A 17,049-nucleotide genomic window follows, 5' to 3' on the forward strand; every position below is an offset into this window, starting at 1 on the left:
TTGACCTAGAGCTAATTCAGGCTACGGAAATAAAAGAAGAACAACCTTCAAACAATAAACCTCTGGACATTCCCATGAAGACAAAGCCTGACCACTGAGTAGTAGTTAAAGACCTCAAAGCATCAGAAAGTTCACTCTTCACAATGTATCTTAAAACCTGAGAAGTAGTATTTTTGTAAAATGACATACTGGAGTTTTTTCTACATTCAAAGATAAAAGACTACAACAAAGCACCACGTAGCTCCACATCATCTCTTTATGGCTGGACATTAAAAGATAAAACACATGTATGTTCTGAAAAGCTGCCACTGTTCTTGGCCTCTTGCAGTTTATGATGGAAACTTAAAGTCTTTTCACAACACAAAAAAATCAAAGTAGTAATGTTGTAGGCTAAGGCAGTACCCCAAACACAAGGTGACAGACAGGATTTCTCCCATCTTTTAAGCAAAAAAACAACAGCCTCCCTAGATACTTTGAGCTGGAACATCGTCACTTATCACACAGATTACCTTTGGACCAAGTGGGTGGAATCCCCTGCAAGTCAACAGAGGAAAAAAAAAGCATTTCTATATTCAATATAGAATATTTACCTATTTACCTCTGCTGATTCTGCACATGTAGGTTTGACAGTCCTTTACAGTGCATAGGTCTATATCCTGAGAGAAGAAACCAACCTCAAAATTATATGGTCTGGTAAGTGCATGTAGGATTTCATGACATGGAAATTATTGACACAGAATGTGCTAATTTGTTAAGTACATATTTGTGAGGTTTAAAGAAGAATTGTTAGCAACTCACTGAATTCTTCCTACATCACGAAAACTATGCCCAATGATACCTATGACTTTACAAACTTCAGCACTGTTACCTAAACATAACTTACTGGCACAGTGTCACAAATGTGCTCTTAAAAATGTCATCTAGCTTTATTTTTTTTAAATCCTCGTAATAGTTAAACATTACAAACAGGAAAGGATACAGTTTGTACAAATAATCACACCTCAAACCATATCCAATTTGGAAGCTTGAATTTATCCATAGTCTGTAATTCTACATGTTATTTAAACTTATACAGCACAATAGTCTTAGAAGGGACTTAAAACTTTTGTTATGTTACTCACACTTCAGGTATTATGCTGACAAAAAGAGAAAAATATTTCTGATATAACTAAGACCTTTTCTAGAATTTCGATTTAATTCGATCTGCATTTTGAATGAGTTGTACTGAGTAATAGAGATTTTATTACAATAGGTACAAAGGACTTAGTGTTGTAATTATAGCAAAATGAATACCTTGGCAAAAGACCCAAATAATACCTTTGCATCTCTAAATTACAAGCAGTGTGCTGTGCCACTACAATGTTGTATTCTATCTCCTGTAAACAAAGCGTTTAAAAAAAAGAAAAAAATCAAGCTACAAGCCAGTAAGAATCTCCTAAAATTCTACCTCAACCTGGAAAATGCACTGCAAACTTATTTAGTTTTCATTAAGGGTCAATACACTGAGAATTCATGAGTGGAACAAAGTATTCCTCAAAGGGAAGGCTTTGTTTATATTCATAAAGCAGCATCAACTGATATTCCTGAGAGACTAAAGAATAACAATGCATTAGGTGTCTAGAATTTACTTCATGTGTTCATTACCTTTCCAAATTCTCACATAGTATACCTTACAAAAATTAGTGCAACTGTACAAGATCAGGTGATGAAATCACAATTGTTTGGTACTAGTATGGACATCACAATATTCTCCACATAAAGAATTATTATGCAAGAAAGTGGAAGTAAGTCGACAATATTCAAATAAAGTTATATCTGATATGGAACTGGAACCAACACAGTAAGTTTCAAAATCCCAGTCTCCACTAAATTCCATTCTCAAACGTTAAACATTTCAGGAAAAAAGTCTCTATAGTGTGCAAGAATTACATTACTAATAGAAGTAAAGACTAAAAATATTATTTGTGCTAACACCTGATTTTACTGAAGACATGCCAATGGTAATTTGACAGTTTTGTTTAGTGTAAACACTTAAATATTCTATTAGAAAAGGACCATGGTCTGAATTTTTCATGCTACTCAGGACTGTATGGACCACTTGCTGCTGTTTCTCTACAGTGCAGAAAAGTAGGTCTAAACTTAAATTCTCTTCAAACTTCAGTTCAGCCTACTATATGACAAACACAGAATGGACATGTTCGTTTTTTCTACCCTTACTATACAGTTTCTTAATAGGAAAGAAAAGCCACTCTACCAATTTTGCACCAGTTTCAACTGCCCTTCTTAGTTTTTTTCACACACTCTCTCTCCCATTTCAAAACTGGGATCCAATCTCTTTCTCCACTATTATACCCCTGAGTACCATGCCCAAAAAACCCATTCAATCCAACAAATAAGACTTTAAATAGAACGTTGTACATAATTGACATTTTTTAAATGAACAAAAATGAACCAAGACAAGAACATTTGAGAATTTATGAAAAACTACACCCAAACTTTCACGAAACAACTCTGATTTTTAAAGTGACTCTTAGGAAACTAAATATATAGGAAAACAGAAATCAAGAGATGAACAGGTCACTACAGTCAATACTGAAGCTACAGTATATATCATAACAATATCATTAACTTTGCAACAGTAAGGATAGACTTTTTGACTGATACCTGATGGCATCTCTGTGACAGCCATTGTTTCTATATAATCTTTTTTTTTCCCTTAAGCATAAAGTCATCTGAGGTCCAATTTTTTAACAAAAATTGTATTAAACATAGTTTGAAAATTTCATACATTTGAAAACACAGATGGAAAGATGCAACATGTCACAAACAGGCAAGGATGTTGGTGAACTCCTTACACAATACCTTTTTTCCCAGGCAAAAGCAAGGTTATAGAATTTAAAATTACTAGTAACTGCTCCGGAACAAATATTTTAAAGAGTAAATACATGCATATAATAAAGAATTTATCAGATCTGAAATTATTCATGAGTCACATTATGATAAGGTTCAAAATTCAACACAATGACATGGGAATATTGTGCAGTACATATGTCCAATCCCACACAGACCAAGGCAAGCTTAGCAAGCTGCAGAGTTCACTCTAAATTTCCAAGCTAAACACTGTAGAAGAGCTAAGGTTGTTACTTCTTGAACTATTCATGAAAAAATGCAGGTAGGTGATTTCAGATTCATTTTATGCTATTTGACAGCTAGTTTTTTTGGAATGGCCAGCTTACCCAATATTGAACAGTATGCGTAGTGTGAGAAGGCTTAAATCTAAACAAATCAAAACCTGCACTGCAAAACACTACTATGTCACTTCCATTAATGGCACAGTATATAATGCTCTGTATGGTCATAAGGAGTATCAAGTATATCGTATAGTAGTAATAATAGTGCACATCAGCAGATAAACCTTACTAATAGAAACAAAATCTTCAACCCATCATATCACAATTACAGTTACAATCTAGTCAGCCATACAGAGCCTTTTTTATGCCCAGAGCGTTCTCACTTTCCAGTTACTGAAAGCAGTTAGCTAGTCACCAGTTCTTGGGGATTTTCACGGATGAAAAAGCTGGACCTGACCCATAAATGCACGCTTGCAGCTCAGAAGGTCAATCACATCCTGAGCTGCATCAAAAGCCAGCAGGTCAAGGCAGGTGAGAGTACTGCACCTGTGCTCTGGTGAGAGTACCTGGAGTACTGCATCCAGCAGTGGGGTCTTCAGCACAAAAAAGATGTGGACCTATTATAATGGGTCCAAAGGAGGCGCAAAAAGATCATCAGAGGCCTAGAACACCTTTCATATGAAGATAGGCTGAGAGAGCAGGGGTTGTTCAACCTGGCAAGGCTCCAGGGAGCTTCATTGTGGCTTTCCAGTACTTAAAGGGGGCCTACAGAAAAAAACTACTTCATACGTGGGCAGATAGTGACAGACAAGGGGGAATGGCCTCAAACTGAAAGAGGTTTAGGTTGGATGCTAGGTTAGATTACTCAGAAGCTGTGGATGCCTGGTCCCTGGAAGTGTTCAAGGCCATGCTGGTTGGGGCTCTGAGCAATCTGGTGTAGTGGAAGGTGTCCCTGCCCACGGCAGAGGGGCGGAAACTAGATAGTCTTTAAGGTCACTTTCAACAAAAAGCATTCTATGATTCTATACATAGTCAAAACTTGAAAATAAAACCAAGTTCTCTTTTTTTCATCAGAATCAAAATTTTCTTCTAGATTTTGTTATTTCACTCTATCTTAGATATGTCTTCAGCATGTATCAACTTTCTTAGCAACATATACTTATCTGTATATAGATAACATATCTATACAACACATAAATAGATAGATGAGTATACATGTATACACATGCACCCATTTACCCAAACTCCTGTTCATTTATTTTGTTGTTTACTGCCATCGTTGCTTCTCACTTCTACTCCCTTCAATTCTTTCACGCCATACAATCTCTGAATTATCTAAATCTAGACTGATATATTTAAAAACAGAATCAGAGCCTGCAGTAAAAGGAGTAATGAATAGCAAATCCAACACTATTTTGATAGGATAGATTACATTACAGATAATTCATGAGCTATAGTTCACAGGCCTTTGACATAGTTCACAAGGTATTTGACATGCCTTTTGTAGACTTTCTTTCTCCAAAACTAAAACATCATTGCTGAGGGTCACTTGCTATTAGAGGTGACACAGTTCAACAGAAATATAATTTTAAATTGTATTCAATTTAAAGAGCAAACATTTCAAAATAATGCAGGATTTATGCTTAAAGAAACAGTACACAAGCTCAAAGATGCTAAAATTAGAATGCAGGGACAGATGTGAGGATCAGAAATAAACACAAAACAAATCTATCTGGGCTGCCTCATCGGTTCATATTTAACTCAAGTCAGTTGTAACTGAAAGCTACTGGTATATGTTGGTTATTAGTTTATCATCCATTAACACTTTTACATGAGGTGAAGCATGTGAAGTTTTCAGTAGCAAGGACAAAAGGCATACTTCTGCCCTGAAGACAGATGAAATGGAGTTTACAGAATATAGTTTACTTTATTAAATTCTAAAAATGGATAGCTGTCATAGGTTTTACAGCATCAGGAACAGATGTGCCCCAATTTGTATCTACTTTTCAAATGATAAAGGATGAAATGTATAAAATTGAAATTAAAAAAAGAATTTAAAAACCCACCTTTTTTTTCACCCCAGAGGATATATATTTTCCTGCCTTTGGAAATATTTTGCATTAACTTTGATGTTACTTCTTTTTTTCAGATTCTTTCCAATTCTCTTCTCAGTTACTTTTGTTTTCCTTCTAATGGTTCTGTCTTGTAGGACACACTGTCTTTCTCACAGCTTCTTCCCAGCTGCCATTTGCAGCAGAAAAAAAAAAAAGTATCAAAACCAACTTTAATCAAGAACAATTTTCCATTAACAGATCCAAGAAACCACTGCTACTCACTGTAAAAATACTAGAAGAGATGTAGAAAGCTTTCAGACAGAATATTTTGAATTAAGGTGTAATATTGGGAAAATTTTAGAAAGGTTCTTAAATTTATTATAACCCAAATTACATTATTTCCAAATATATTAATGAATGAGCAATTTCTACACATATTGTTGCTAATGTAAATTTATTTTAAATTAATTATGTTGGTCACTATAAAAGGAAGAACAATGTTGCTGATTCAGCATAAATTCAAAATTCACCACTTCTGAGTGTGACAACTAGGTGGCTTAAATAAAGATATACTAGCAAAGTTTTTATAGGTCTCTGAAAGTCACAAAAGTCAGGGAGAGTTTAGTAGCCTCAGAACACAAATTCAACATAAAAACAGGCAATGTGAAACATTTTGATGAAAGAGGAAACAGGAATCCCAATTTAGAAACAGACTGACCAGCAGCTGACCTCACTGTTTGCTCTGCAGAGACAGACGATGAGTTACCCAGTAATCTTCCTGAAAACAAACTGAAATTTTACAATGCATACTCTGAAGTTATTTTTGACAGGCCATGCAAATTAAAACTGTACAAGCTATCATCTGCTGCACCCAAGAGTTGTAGGAAACCGGTGCCAAGCTGGAGCTGGAGGGGGGTGAAGAGGTCTGAGGCTGGAAGTCTGTCATCAGTTTGGGAGCAGGTGGTTAGAGGAGTCAGCTATTATAGCACCCAGAAATTTAATATAAACACAGTCAACCACCAGCCTCTTAATTTTTATACTCACCATGCACACAACTATTACAATGCACCCTCGTGAGTAGAGCAGCAAAGTAAAAATCTTACATCCAGTTTAGCCTGTTTTTGAAGAGTCTGTGGAGGGATAGCTCTCTGAACATCTACCTAAATCACTTTAGAGCATTTAATTTACTGACTGGAGCAGCACATGAGAGGCATAAAAGGTAGTACTAACTAGACAATTCCATCCAGAGAGCACCCTGCACCTTCAACAATAATGGCAGTGACATTACCATAAATATTTCAGATTGCTCAGTCTCCCCATATTCCCCAACACAAACAGAACAACACTTACACAAATGCCAGGGACACTGTGTAAGAAACTGCATTTTAGCAAAGAACCATACCAAAACTCATAAAAAATACAGTATAGTGGACACCTTAAACGGTCATTTTATGTGACTTTGGTAACAAATCATTAACTCCTTTGTAAGAATCATGTAAAGAAGAAACGAACAAGAAAACCAAACAAACAAAAACAACACAAAACAAAAAAATTCCAAACCTTGGCACCTTCACATGCTTTCCTCTCATATTAGACAATGTCAGCGGTTCTACAGTCCCATTTTCCAGGCAAAATAATGTACTGCTTGCACAGCTTTGGTGCTTTTTACAAACGTGCATGAGACAATGCCAAGTGTACACACAAAAAAGAATGCATGTCCAAGGGTACAACTTCTAATAAGAGTTTATACTATATAGCTCTTCCGCCTTGAGTTCCCTTTCTCAAGTATTCCAATAAATACAAAATATAAATCATTGCACCTGAATATGCAAATTGCATATTATAATCAAAGTAACAAATACCAGGTATATGATCTTTCATGAAAAATTAGCTCAGAACCAATCCTTCAAGGAAATAAAAAAATCCTAGCTTAAAAACTAAAAAAAAAAAAAAAAAAAATTGCTGCACGCTGTAAGTACTATATGAGTAAAGGTCTGATAAGTGTGACAGCCATAAAAGTCTATATATGTTGACAGAAAATGAGCTGAAGACTTAGTCTTCCTACATCAAGCTGGGGAACAGTAAAACTTAGGTTTTATGAGTTTGTATAAATTTAAATACATATGCATATTTACAGATAAAATATAAAATCCAATAGGGAAAGCTGCAGGTGATATTCAAACTGAATATCCAGAAAAGAAACAGGAGAAAAGATTTCACATAAAAATTAGTCTATTTTAGACACTGCAGCTTGTTGGCATAAGGGCTATGAAATACACTGCAAACAAAAACTATATAACCAATCTACTTTTACTTTGGTATTAAATAAACACTCCCCAACAAATAAGAGTCACAAGACTAGAAAATCAGATACTTCAGGAATGGTTCCACGGACCAGATCAACTTAACAGACAAGTCTAACATTCCCCCACCACTGGTAGCACACACAAGTACTTTCTACCATACAGTTTAGTCACATAGAAAGGATACTTCCCCTTTGTATTTAATGTGCTTTAGTTATAAATAAATAACACTAACACACACACACACAAGCTATTTGTCTGATAAGAAATGTATTGAAGCAGACCAATTGATTCCCTGGAGAAAAATGACAACACATTCACAAAAAATTTCTGTCAATCAATTAACAGACCAACTAGCAACTAGTCCAAACTGGGATGAGAGCAAACAAAGTGGGCAGAAGTAAAAGGGCAGCCAAGTGGAAAGTTTGCACTACCAACTCCTACACATCACCATCACTGATCCATCTTCAGTATTAAAAAAAAGGATAAAAAAAAATGTATTTCATATAAAAAAACTGAACTTCTGCTAAAAGTTGAAGTTCAAACAGTGCACTTAACAAGGTAAACAAGCTTCACAAAGAATGTTTTATCTTGTATGTCTCCCTTCTTCATTTAAAGAAACCAAAACAAACACACTTGTTCATTCATTTGAAAGATAATCTTCTTATGGGAAAGCAGAAATAGCCTAATTTTGAGAACTGCTCTTCCCTAACACCTGAATATCCCAGGTGCACACCAACACACAGTACTCAGCAGAATTTTACAGAGCAACTTCTTTGAAGCTGCTAAAAAACCCTCCAAAACATTGCAGAGATGGAAGGGTGCTTTCCCAAGTAAAGATAACATGTTTAACTACTCTTGAGTAGTACAAGCTAACTCTGAAAATGTTTTAAACTGCTAAGTATCAACAGTAAGGAAATTATATTGTTAAACCTAAATTTGGCTAAGAACAGCTTATACCCAGACAAGATCTTGAAAGGTAAACACAAGTTCCCATCTTTTACTTCACAAAAGTTCACTTTTCCTCACTGTATACATATCTGTGCCACTCTTAACAAACAAAAGGGGCACACAAATTCCACCACACTTGCCTTTTTTCTAATTACACTGCATATCATCCTTAAAAAGGGACCAAACTAGAATTAAACACACTTTAGGTAGGAATTTGCCTCCCTAAGTTTTCATGAGATAAAAGCCAAACTATCAAGGTATCCATCTCCAAAAGGCTGTTCTCCCTGTCCGCTACAAACAGTCCAGACATGCAAACTCAGGAACCTAAATACAGAAAAAGGTGAGTCAAGCCCTAAGAGCCTTCATGCTCTCAACCACCAGTACTTTAAGCTCCTGCTTCTTCCCTTTGAAAGAAAAAAATTAGTTCAAATTGGTATTTCTCTTCAGATTTCGTATCTTCTTCAGTTTGGGCTGACACACAACACTTGACAGAGGAATTCTTCAAAAGTATTTTCACCTGGAACATTATTTTTATTTAAGCATAAACTTGGCAGAGGAAAGAAAGGTATGGTGTTAGGTGTTTTTCATTTTGTGGGAGAGTTTTGCATGCTTCTTATTCCTGAAATGTTAGCAGTAATTGGGTTCCAGATTATTTGATTATTTGCATGGCAAAAGGCACTTCTGGGCATCTCTGGGCTATTTATAGGACTTAACAAATTATTTATCTCCAGAAGTATATGTGAGTGTCAAAGCCTACTCTATAACATCTATAACATTTAACTCTACAACTCCGTGTTAAATTCACAACATCAGACAAAGAATAATGAATTTATTTCTGCAATCAGTTAAATATCTACATTACACTCAGACAAAAGAAACAGGTGACAGGCAAACACTAACCATTTACCTCAACACTACTTTTCAACAATGAAAACAGAAAAGCAGAAATGTGAACTTTCAATTTTCACATGTTCAGACCTTTAATACACTCTCACTTTCCTGATCTCTCTGAAAGATAAAAAAAAAATACTTGTTTCAATCCATTTTCTCTAGTCTAGTGAGAACAGGAACCTTATGAGAAAGAACCTGTTGCTGGCTAATCCATAATAAACATTATGCTACTGAAATTCACCTCAGCAGTGGATAACAGGGAAAGCAAGAGAAGAAAGCTGAGTCACACCTGGTCATTTTCTCTCTAGAACACCAGCTATAACAATAATAAGGATTTATTTTGGGACAAGTATCATTTTGTGGGAGTGAAAAATGAAGTAAGAAATACAGAGACTGAAGACAAAGTCCAAGTCATTTAGCTTTATGACTAAAGCCTCAAAGATGTACAAACGTAATGGTGAATTCAGGTCACCATTACAGTCATAACATTCAGACCATGTTTTCTTTCAAAACTTGTGGTATTTAAGAACGCTGCCAAGTAAAATCATGGATTATTATTTATCATTTTAGTATCAAGAAAAGGTGACAAATCAGGAAAAAAGTGCTCACACATCCCTTAGGATATTTTAAAATAGGCGAGGAACCTTAGTAGTAAAACAAAAAGTAACACTGGGTAAGAAACTGAAGTAATTTGAGAGGTGCCACCTCAAATTCCCCTGGCCCCACCCCAGGGGAAAAAAACCAAACAAACCACCACCATTCTTTGGTGTAAAGAACTTGGCTACTCTGTGGCAGAATTTCTTACCTAGACAATGTGCTGGGAAAATAGGACTGCAGTGTTCTACACAGGAGCCAATTCCTACAGCATTAGACTACAGTTCTGTACCTACTGTCCTGCTGATACAATGCCATTTGAAATTTATTTGGCTAGCAACTTTTGTGTGTGAACATAGAGAAATTAAGTATTTGAAAATACGCTGCACCTCATCTTTCCCATGAACTTCTTTAAATTTTCCCATGCTCATAAAAATGAAAATACTGGTTTGCCCAACTTTTTATTCTGCATTTGTTTAGTGTAAAGCACGTCATGGGAACAGTAGTTTAAAAGAATCTTTTTGCATGAAAATACTGTTATTAAAATATTTCAATCAATTGAGTAGATTTATAAAACCAAATTTACATTTATAAAGACTACTATGGAATTCACTGCACTTTGAAAAATGGGCAAGAAACAGATCTCACAGATCAGAGGCAAGAATAAGTTTGTCATCTTTCTCCTCCTGGTGTTCTTTCTCCCTTTCCTATTACCATACATTTCAAATGGGAATATAACACTGCTTCTCCCAACTTCACCTACACAAAAGTGAAGAAATACTTTTTGGTTTTCCTGTACTACTTATTCTAGTTTACCTGAATTACTTTTTCATTATGGCATAATTAAAAATTTAATATCTCCATTTCAGGATACATATCAGATGTCCAACTGCAGGCACTCTGGCTACTGGAATAGAAAGGTTGCTCTTGTTAAATGCTCATTAAAACCAAGCATGATTCAGAAATTATGCCCTACTGTTCAAAGTCTCCCTCTTCCTCTCACCAGACCTACATTTGAAATGGGTTCAGACAAGCACAAGTGGTCCCTGAACTTTCAGCAGATAAATGTCAATGAACATGGTGGTCATGGCATATTAAAATTTGCTTCTGTGCAGCACACAACTAAATCAATCTTCGCACAGCTGAGTATGTAAATTCACTGAGACGCACAAGAGTATTTCAGTCTGGCCTGAGCAACAGTTTTTAAGTGTGCTGAGCAAACATCTGTATTTCAACCTCCTTTGAAAGGAAAATTAATTCAAAACAAGATGGGGATAACCAGGCACCTTCAATAGCTCCAGAGCAGGAGTGTTCGCCTTTCATATAAGACTAGTCAAAAATTCCATTCAATTCAAAGGTTCAAAACCACATCTTCAACCTCTCAGGAAGTACCCTTAAAGAAATATTTTTCTTGTTCAACTTCTATTAGTGCCAGAAACCACTATGCACCCCACTCCTGCACCCTCCACAAATGCATAACTTCACTTTATCAACTAAATATTGGGGCACTTCCCCCAGAAGCATACCTGTACTCTACACTCTGCCTTTTAACAAAGGGCCCACAAACACCAAACCAAAGGTTGAGTTCTGGGATGTTTGGGGGAGATAAATGTCCTCTGAATCGTTATGCTAAACTGTACTTCCTTTTGCTCTTCCTTCCTTCATAGCAAGTTCTTTGCTAAACTGGGCACAGTGTCCCAACAGAAATCACAGAGAACACATGCAATTCAGCCTGCGTTACGGCGGTCTGGTAACAGAGAGAATTTGATCCTCTTAGACTATGAAGGATACTTAAAACAGTAGTTACTATATTCAAAGCAGATATCGCATTCAACTTTTTTTTTTTATACCTGGCCTTTATTCTGTCCTCCAAGAGAAGCTGCCTAAAGTCATGGATGATCACAATCTCACAGACACCAACATAATTTTTTTACCTTAAATACTGCTCATAAACAGCTGTAAGAGCATGGAGCTCACCGCCCTATTTTGACTCTTTCTCAAGTTGACTGTTTTCAAGGCCCTAACTATTTCTAAGCCTGGGTATATCTATAAGCAACAATGATTCTAGTAAAGAAGATATCAGAACTTCCTGTTATGTAATTTCTGAGTATTCCTCCTCCCCTCCACAACTATCTCCAAATATCTCAGAGCACACAGCTTTTGAGAACATCAGCAGAAAGAAAATGATTTTTCTTATCGGAGTAGTAAAACTGCAGACAACTCTAAATTGCTTTAGTGAAACTGATGACATTCATCTATTTGTGCAGGAAGATCAAAATGGAAGATAGCGTAATACTGACTTAAACCACTGCTAAAAAGAATTGTAGATACACTCCTTCAGTACACAGTTTCAGTATCACTTTGAGGCTGCAGTATTGCTTCCTGGTCAGGAGTGAGATCCTGTCCCTGTCACAGCCTTCTCCTGATGCACACAGGCATGTCATAAATTCATTTTTAAACCAACTTACAGTAAGACAGATCACTTTCTTTGACAAAGTGAGGCCTTATGTATTTATCTGTGCACATTTTTATACCCTTCCAGTTTTGCATTTTGTCTTCCTTCTCCCTGAAAAACGACTAATGTCACAGTTCAAAAGACATGCAAAGAATGGTCATCTTCTCATACAGAGCTATCGAAGAAAAGAAAAAACCAATCAAGCTGCGGAAAACAGAAAAGGAAGGGAGACTAATTATTCTGTCAGTGTCCTGACAGGCAGTTATTGCTCCTTTCACATTTTATTCCATTCTCTCTTTCTTGATATCAAGCAGTGTCGCCTAAAGTTTCTCTATACCTTGTGGAATCACAACTTTCTGCTTCCTTCCTTAACCTTTAAGGAACACCTTAAAGAACACTAAAAAAGGTATACTGTTTCCACATTTCTTCACTAGCCTCAAGAATATTTCCATGACTACTATGCTTTCTTTAAAAATTACTATTTTTCTGCAATCTGTGTTCCACTTGAAGTCTTAATCATCTGTGATGACAGCTATATCAACAACAACTGGTCATGACTTAACAAACAGGATCCATCACTTCTGGAGAAAAAACATATCAAAAACCTTTCAAGAAGTCTATTAATAATCTCAAATAACTTCTCAATAAAATGCCTGTTCACGTTTCAAAGTGGAAAAGTGTATCAAAAAACAATGCACTTGAAGAGAAGATAACATGTTCTTCATTGATAACTACACTCTTGGGCCTTTCCAACACCATTTTTCAAGACCTATTAAACCCACCAACTTCACTAAGAAAGTGTTTGTATCGCACCTTTTCGGTTAAAGAGAGCTTATGGGAAGTTCAGATTTACAGCATTTACTGAAATAAATCTATCCGAAGTAATTTCACAGTCCTATAAAGAAAAAAATGAACAAAACTTCCATGTGGTTGAGCATACAAGCTTTCAAACCAGGTCCAAAAAACGAATGTACATTCAAGTGCAACGCACAGACAGATACATGAACACAATGAACATCATCACTGATGCCTGAAATGCCAATTTATTACATACATGCATTTATTACACAATGCGACTGACTACAGGTAGTTTTCAATAAGTGTGGTACACGTGAGATGCGACCTTACCTTCTACCAAAATTCTACACGCGCAAAGCATCTTTGCATCAATATTCTAGGCAACAGCGTGTTGGGTGTTTGACATACACTCAGCTGTATTCAGTTAACCTGTTTGATCTCTTCCCTGGCCCGACAACTACATTTAAATGATGAATTTTTTATCATGATGCAGGTAAATGAAGTTAAACCAGATAAACCAGAGTTTGTACCAAAAGGTCTTTCACCTTCAGCAGCGGCTGCCCCCGCCTCAGACAAGCCAAACCTGGTTACAGGCTCGCTGTGCTGCAGATTAAAGCCGCAATCCCGGAGTCGGTGGCACCAGCACAGCACCTGGAGCAGACAATGCCAAGAGCCTCCCGCAGACCCGCGGCGCGTCCTCCTTGGCCGCCCACAGCCACCGCAGGCACCCGAGCCGCCCAACACCGGCCGGCGGGAGAGAAGGGCGCGGATCGGGGAGTGGGGCACACAGGGGAATTAAAAAAAAAAAAAAAACAAGAAGCCCCAAAAAATGAGGGGCTGGGAAAGGGGGCCGCCGGTTGTTGGGGCATTTCCTCCATCCGGGCAGGGCTGCAAGTAAGCACCTCGGCAGCTCCTTTGTTCCACCCCTTCCCCTACTCACCCACGGTGGCCAGGGTCTCCAGGTCCTCCAGCTTGTAGGCGGCGGGCTCGGGCGCGGCGGGCGAGCCGGGACCGGCGGGGCTGGGGGCCGGCGCGGCGGGCGGAGGCGCAGCCACCCCTGCCGCCGCCGCCTCGCCGCCGCTCTTCGCCCCCATTTTGGCCTTGGCGGCGCTGAAGGCGTCCATGGGGCCGGGCGGGCGCCCCGCGGCCGCTCAGCGCATGGAGGAGGGCGAAAGGAAGGGGGAGGCGAGGGAGCGGCGGGCACGCAAAGTTTCAGTCTTCAGTAGAAGGGGTGGCTGCTCCCGGGGGCTGGAGCCCGCTGCCGCCTCTGAGGGGGCACGGAGCCCTTCAGCATCGCGGCCGCAGCCGCCGCGCCGCCCGCCGGTGCCCGCAGCAGGAGCCGCCGCGCAGACAATGGCGAGGGTGCGCCCAGCTGTGCCGCGCCGCGCTGTGCCGAGCCGAGCCCTGCCGAGCCGCGACACACGCGGGGCGGAGGGGCGGGGTTTGCCGCTGCCGCTGCGGCTCCGTCCCGCTGAGGGCTGGCGGGGCGGGGAGGGGCCGAGGCGAAGCGCGGCCCCGCCGTACAGCGGCCAAGGGGTGCTCGCCCCTCGCCGCGGGCGCGGCCCGGGGCCGGGTAGCAGAGACGGTGCCGTCCGCTCGTCCTTCCACACCCCTGCGTCCCGCCCGAGGGGCGGCGGGGCGGTGTGCGGGGAGGGGGGCGGAGGGGAGCCTGCCCCCGCGCTCCCTCCCTGCTGCCGGGCGGGAGGGAAGGTCCCGTCCGCTCCCCGCAGAAAGTTAAAAATGAACGATGGAGCCCTTACGAAGCGGCCTCTGGGGCCACCTGACTGCACAGTAACACCTCTGGGAAGGGCCGGTCGTTCCCCACGCGTGGGGAGCTGAGTAACTCGGCTGTTCGCGGGTCAGCGAGTGTCCCTCACCCGCACGTCTTCTAACAGGGCTTATCACGCCTTATTTTACTCCCCGTTTTCTCGCAGGTGTGGATACTGCACGGATCGCAGCCCATCCCCTCCCCCTGCTCCATCCTGCGGGATATCTGCGTGGCCGGGGATGGCTGGCGGGTGTGCCGGGCTGCTCGGCTGAGCGGAGGAGCACCTACCGCACGTAGCAGCAGCAGCCGAGTACCTAATAGAGCTCCTCCTGCAGCGGCCAAGAAGCTGTGGACGATTATGCTGGAAGACAGGGAAAATTGGTGTGTGAGCCAAGTCACTGCGAAGCATACGTGTCAAAATGGGGAAGGAAATCCTAATTTTTTCCACGTCTTATTCTGGTCCAGTTTTACCCCGTTCACAGCTCCCACCCTATGCTCCACTAAGCAGGATATCTGCATAGCTCATGCGTAAATCAAGTCATACGAGTGGCTTTTGGCATCTTTTTATTAAATGTGACAACATGGGTATATAAGGCCTATTCGTTTCAATGCGGAGTAGGTTCAATAATAATGGGAAGTAATTGTGTGTATGCAAAAAATGAACACAAATATATGTTATTTTTAAGAATTACAAATTTATGTACATCTATCTTGAATTTTAAGACATCCATACAGTGTCATTTGTAGTTATGATACTCAGAGGATATAACATGCATTTTTATCTTTTAGCTTGTTGACATGAAGGGTTATGAGTAATTCGGAAAAAGGTTAGGTCATCTCTGTTTCCTGTCAGCCTGTGAAGAGTCACCAGTCAAGAAGGATGACATCACTTTTGTTACAGAATTTCAAATTTCATTTGTGAACTCTCTGGAATGCAAGTTTTGCACTTCTATTTTGCTTTACTACTTTACTTGGTTTCTTTTTGTGCTTCTTTACTGTGAGGGTGACTGAGCACTGGAACAGATTGCTCAGAGAGGTTGTGGAGTCTCCCTCACTGGAGATATTCAAGAACCAGCTGGATGCAATTCTGTGCAACATGCATTAGGATGACACTGCTAAAACAGGGAGGTTGGACCAGATGACCTAATGTGGTCCTTTCCAACCTGTGATTCCATTCTGTGATTGTGTTTTGTACATTGTATACAAGAACTACCATGATTCATGCCTCAAGTATTTTAAAGATTCCTTAAATTGAAGTTATAAATGTTCTGCTAAGCTATAAATTTAGTTCCTGTTTGGTCAAAAGATGATCAAGCCAACAAAGCTCTCTTAACAATAACAGAAAATTTGTTTAAGATAACAATTTGAAAATTAAACATTGAAGAAATCTCAGTGTATATAAAAATGTAACTTTGGTTTTTTTAGCCAAATAGTTGCAAATTGAGAAAAAAGGTATAAGCTAATTGTCATCATTATTTTCAAGTGAAAGTACCTTAACTTCAGTCTATCCAAGAAAATTGATATTTGATCTTCCTGAAACTTTTTTTTTTAATTGAAAACTAAGAATGCTCAAATGTTAAAAAAGACATAACGTACTTTACAGAAGTACTTTACATATTACTTTACAGAAATTAATTTCAACTGACATTTCCATTTATACTATAAACTTTACTTAATGGTTAAATTACTTCCACTCAGAAACTTAAAACTTTCTTTTAAAGAGCCTCCTACTGCCATGCTTCAACAGTTGGTGGCCTGTACAACAGCACATATTCAAAAATACTATGATTCAGCAAGGTTGCTAAGCACAGGATTAGTTCCATTTGATGCAGTGTTTTAAAGTTAAAATTAGCTTACTTCCTTGGCATCCAAAGCATTCACTAGTTGCAGTTGTAGCAATATAATTGCAATGTTTATATTTAGAATGTCAACATACTATTAGTGTGCTTTGCCACCTCTATATAACCTACTTAGAATTTATCTTGCAGATACTTCAGGGAAAGAAAATACCACTCTTTCTACATACAGCAAGATTGAGAATCAAAACTCCTAACTTCAGAAATTGCAAGTGGAAGTAGAGATGACCACTGGGTTGGAATAGTGG

General features: G+C 39.1%; 1 protein-coding gene across 2 annotated transcripts in view; it reads right to left on the reverse strand.

The window, feature by feature from the left end:
• Positions 1–14,472, reverse strand: part of PRKX (protein kinase cAMP-dependent X-linked catalytic subunit) — a 51,661-nt gene extending 37,189 nt beyond the window's left edge. Inside the window, exon 1 of one of the 2 annotated variants that reach the window (XM_050332479.1) lies at positions 14,118–14,472. In XM_050332479.1, coding sequence (XP_050188436.1) covers positions 14,118–14,301 — 184 coding nt within the window. In that variant the 5' untranslated portion in view covers positions 14,302–14,472. Of the gene's footprint in view, positions 1–5,197; positions 5,342–14,117 lie in introns of those variants that run through there. The other variant, XM_050332481.1, reaches the window with a different exon arrangement.
• Between the last annotated feature and the right edge of the window lie 2,577 nt (positions 14,473–17,049).

Source organism: Myiozetetes cayanensis, unplaced genomic scaffold, assembly GCF_022539395.1.
Source record: "Myiozetetes cayanensis isolate MyiCay16 unplaced genomic scaffold, myiCay2020 scf5-8, whole genome shotgun sequence".
Classification (NCBI taxonomy): domain Eukaryota; kingdom Metazoa; phylum Chordata; class Aves; order Passeriformes; family Tyrannidae; genus Myiozetetes; species Myiozetetes cayanensis.